The sequence below is a fragment of the Oryza sativa genome, chromosome 12 (assembly GCF_034140825.1).
Source record: "Oryza sativa Japonica Group chromosome 12, ASM3414082v1".
Taxonomy (NCBI): Eukaryota; Viridiplantae; Streptophyta; class Magnoliopsida; order Poales; family Poaceae; genus Oryza; species Oryza sativa.
In genome coordinates, this window is record NC_089046.1 from 19,028,897 (window position 1) to 19,033,960 (window position 5,064).

A 5,064-nucleotide genomic window follows, 5' to 3' on the forward strand; every position below is an offset into this window, starting at 1 on the left:
CAATTCTGAGTTCATGGCCCATTCATGCATAAGTCTGATTCTCGACATCATCCGATTGATTTATCGTTTGAGTTGATGTTGATTCTTCTCCACTTTATGGTTAGTCTCTGCAAAAGGTTAGTAAACCAAATACTAGTGGAATATTATTATTCTAACATGTATATGCATTGCAAGCATCACTACTTCTCCTTTATTTTGGTAATATTGACGGTCAAAACTTATCAATAACGACCGTCAACATGGTCACAATAACAAGCTCGTAGGAAAGCCCGAGCCCCTTTCTGGAGTACCTGCACAACAAGAAATGGACACATCAGCAATAATGTTATGAAGTGATATTTTTTAAAAAAATGGACTAAACAACTGTGATGTGTACTAACCTATGAAGACTATCAGCCAAAGCATGACCAACACTTGGAGGGAATTCTTGTGTCACGCCCGGAATTTCTATTCAAAACTCCAAACGCTTACATATGTGTAAACCCTCGTCCAGGAATCAGCCGAGGCACACAATAACAAATTGATAAAAGAGTGCAATTATTAACTTAATTAATAGGCGAATATAAAGCCATTACAGAGGTAGATAGTTCCTCTCAATCAATAAAGATCTAAGCAGCGGAAAATAAAATAAATAGCGCATGCGACTCCATCCCACAAGCAGCTTGACCAGGGCTACGCCTAATCCTCCACACCTTCAGCATCACTGTAGAACTCTTCCTCTGATGAATGATTGCAAGGTGAGTATATGACATACTCAGCAAGCCACGCAACAAATAGGCAAGTGCGGGGGATAACAAAGGATGGCATAGCATAGTCTCATTTGCATAAATGGCATTTAATAAATATTTCAGAATTTAGTAAAAACAGTAAAGTATTTAATTAAACAATATTAATTCAACGCTGTACAACATACCAGTTGCATAGGCCTAACCATTCTGAACAACCATTCCCGGCTGCACAGTTCAATCTCCAAACCAGGAATACACCATTCCAAACCAGGAGCTAAACAAGTTATTACCAATTATAACATTATGTATTAAGGTGGGATGGTGTGAGACTAATCATGAAAGACATTGTTAGACTCGCCCATAACCGCGGGCACGGCTATTCGAATAGTTTTACTCTGGCCAGAGGTGTACCACTGTACCCACAAGACACAACCTCAACATCATGTCAACCATGCGTCGCGATATTTAACAAGTACCCAAATAGAGATTGTAACAATACCCTCCGCATAACACAATTCAAAGCAGTGCACCATTCCTGGATCATAATCACCCCCTTATAAAACAAGGCATGGACTCCCCAGCGACCCCTGTGGGCTTATCTCCGCCACTTCTCTGTCTGGTGCCCCACGATGAACCACACTATACAAAAGGTAAAGCCGTTGCCCACGCTGGCTTGTGGTTGGCACGGTTAATGTTTCATAACCGAAAATCGTGAACATGTCCTTAATTGTCATGAGCACGACCGTCAAAACCATGTGCTCACAACCCACCATTATCATGTTTTAGTTGGCAACTTAATTAATCATCTTATCATGATTAACAATCATGAGCTACCATTAATCCATCATTAAGTAATAGTGAAGCATTAATTATCCCATTCATATGAGCTAGTGTCTCTAAGCATGGCTAAGCATCCTAATTAATAGCTAAAACCATATAACGTTCTAGCTAATCCAATTATTTACCAGGTGACAAAGTATGGGTAATCAATAACAAAGGCTATAACAAAGGCAATAGGTTGTTCTCACCCGGTGACATTCAAAAATAAATGCAATAGTTGAATAGAAGCAATAGCTTTAAATGGGATCAACATGCTCAAAGGGGTATTTAGGATCTGTGTGACTTGCCTTGCTGGCCTTGAAACTCTTCAAAGTCTTCTCCTGCAAAATCGGACTCTCCGGGAACATCGGAATCTAAGCATAAAAGAGCAAAATCACCAAAACAGTACATAAACAATCATAAACAGTACATGTGGATATTTTTAACATGTAAATCTCAATTTTAGAAAAATTTAGAGACTTGAACCAACTAAATCCAAGCTAAGATGAATTAGTTATGAATTTTTAAAGTTTAAATTGGATTAAAGCATTTATATGGATTTTAATTGGATTATGACGCAATAAAGAATTATTTTTGAAAAGGAAAAGGATTTATTGCGTCAGCGGGGCTAGGGTTCACGGTGGACCAGGTTCACAGAAGCGGTCTACGAAACGGACGGCTGAGATCTAATCTAAACAAAACGAACGGCCGAGATCTAACCAATCTACCGCGGGTCTACAGGCGACGTGGCGCTGACGTCGATAACGACGTCATCGCCGACGGCGGCTCAGCACCTCGTGCTTACCGGCGAATGACGACGCGGCGGCGCAAACAAACAGCACCTACGGGTAGAGGGCGACGCGGCGAACTCACCGAAGGCTCGGACGACGACGGACGGCAATAGACGGTGACGGCGGCGAGGTCGAGGCGGCGGAGACGTTCGGGTCGACGACGACGGCGATGCTCCGGTGGGTTGCGGCATGAACGGAGGACGGGACGGGGACGGCGACGACTTGGCGAACCCGACGGCGGCCTTCCCGAGTGACGGCGGTGACCGGAGAAGTGGCGACGCACGGCTGAACTTGCGGCGACGGCGGCGGCGCACGAGCCGACGCGGCTAGGGCTCTACAGGCGGTGGCGGGCTAAGGCAAAGGTGGTGGCTGAAAGAGGAGGTCCGAGGGTCCTTTTATCGGGGCTAGGAGGCGGCGGCTAGGCCCATGGTGACCGGCGGTGAGGATGGAAAGAGCTAGGGTTTTTAGGAAAAACGAATCCAAATCAAATTCGAATCCCGGCTAATTCCAAACAAAATTGGCACAAATTTCCAAAGGGAAAAGTTATAGGAGATCGAGGAGATTATTTCCCCTCAATCAATTTGGCCGGAGATGGAAAGAGGTGGCCGGATTTGGAAGGGGTGGCGGCGGCCATGGCGCGGCTAGAGCGGCTGGAGGTAGAAGACGGCCCTGACAGGTGGGTCAGCGGGAGAGAGAGGGAGAGAGGGGCGTGCGCGGCGGACTGGGCCGACTGGGCCAAGCAGCAGGACGAGGGAAGAGAGAAAGAGGAGGTTTTGGGCCGGATTTGGCCCAAAGCCAAAGGAAGGATTTTTAAAACTTTTACCATTTAAATATTTCGTGAAATGAAATTTTATTTATTAAAAATACTTCCTTGACTCAAATAAATCCCAGAAAAATCTAGGAGCTATAGAATCAAAAGAAGTATTTAATAAAATTTTATCTAGCCTCCTTTTATATTGGAATTTATTACTTAAAAATTAGATCTTCTCTTTTAGGCTTTTAAAATCATTTCTATTAATTCCATTTAAACAATAATTTATAAATTTGGGATTTTTAGGGTGTGACATCTTGATACATGCCCAACTGTTTCAGAACCCTGTGGACGTTGTGTGGCTCGACGTGCACGTCCAGCACGAGGTGACAGGTCGTCCTCCAGAGATGCATTTCTCGCGTGCAAAGGTCCGCGAGACCATGCCGTGCAGTGTAGGGAGTCCACCGAACATGGTCAGGCGTAAGCTGATCAAAGTCAGCTACGAACTGTGTGTACACACGACGCGTCATCCCACTAACCCACTTCGGGTGCAACAAAAAGATAGTAGTTATGGGAAAGTATAGGGAAAGTATTCAAGTAGTAGCGAACGTTCATAATGAGAACACAAACGAATTAAACAAAAATTACCTCACGGTGTGTCCATAAGGATCCCATAGTGGGACGATCGTCGATGTTGCCAACGCCGGATTTGTACATCTCTTGCAAACCGTAGTTTGCCTCCCAATGTCGAAGCGCTCGTGCGCCCACAACATAAGTAGCAACGGGCATCCAGGGAGTGAACTTTGCTTGCCATTCCTCACGCAAGCATCACACAGTCCGGCATATGTTGCCACAAGTACCACCGACCCCCAACTGTACTGTGGAATCTCTTCGATAGGTAACTATGCAATCTGCTCCGCGTAGTGAATGAAGTGCTTGTCCACGGAGTCAGCGTGAGTTCCCGTGAACATCACCCATCCAAACAACCACAACTGGTAAGCGACTAAGTGCCGTTGCACGATCCACTCCTCCTGGTCATCAGGGAAGACATCCTGTCGAAACTGATTCAACCAACTTTTCCTCGGCCCGTGCCCATCTGTGAGATCCTCTAGTGCAACAGGCAGCACACCACCAAAACTGGCTAGAAGGTCGTCCGCCCATCCAGCATGTACCATTGTTGGGCCAACTGCTGCCCCAGCTATCGGCAGCCCCAACAGATAGGACACATCCTGCAAAGTGGGCACCATCTCTCCAACTGTGAGGTGGAAAGTGTGGGTCTCAGGCCTCCATCTATCCATAAGAGCACTCAGAAGCGCCGCATCAATGTGGATTCGTTCGGGCCTTGCACTTGAAGGCTCAACCAACCGTGCAAAGGTCAACAACCCAGCTGCTCTCAACCTACAACATGAGAGAGTGCAAGTTATTAATACATGAAAATGTCAAAATCTGATATTAGTAAAAACAATATATTTTCACGCACCTTGGAACCCAACGAGGATCAATACGCCAATATTGATCCGGTTCTCGCATATTCAGCACATTGCAGAAAGTTCCTCTACTAAGTCATCGCGATCGATGGTTCCTACCGATCTCCTGGTCGTTGAGCTGCACATCATATTGATCAGCCATACATGCATATAGAAAACCATATTAGTACAATGCACATATGGTTACAGTAAAGTAAATGCATGCACCATAACTTAGATAATAAAATTACAGTACATTTCAATTTAAAATTACAATACCACCAGACATAGATTCAGATAATACAAGTGCAGTACTTCTCAATTTAAATTTACAAGGCAACTACACATACATTCGGATGTTAAAAGTGTAGTGCAGTTCAAAATTTAAATTACAATCCCATTACAAATAGATTCGAATATTAAAATTACAAGCCCACGACACATAGATTCGGATATTAAAAGTGCAGTGTAGTTCGAAATTTAAATTACAATCCCATTACCAATATATT

General features: G+C 44.3%; 1 protein-coding gene across 1 annotated transcript; it reads right to left on the minus strand.

Moving 5' to 3' along the window:
• Positions 1–3,991: 3,991 nt before the first annotated feature.
• On the minus strand, positions 3,992–4,619 carry LOC136354582 (protein MAIN-LIKE 1-like). The gene is made up of 2 exons (XM_066306082.1): positions 4,570–4,619; positions 3,992–4,487 (listed from the first exon to the last, which is right to left on the minus strand). The coding sequence occupies exons 1-2, from the start codon at positions 4,617–4,619 to the stop codon at positions 3,992–3,994; spliced, it is 546 nt and encodes a 181-aa protein (XP_066162179.1).
• Between the last annotated feature and the right edge of the window lie 445 nt (positions 4,620–5,064).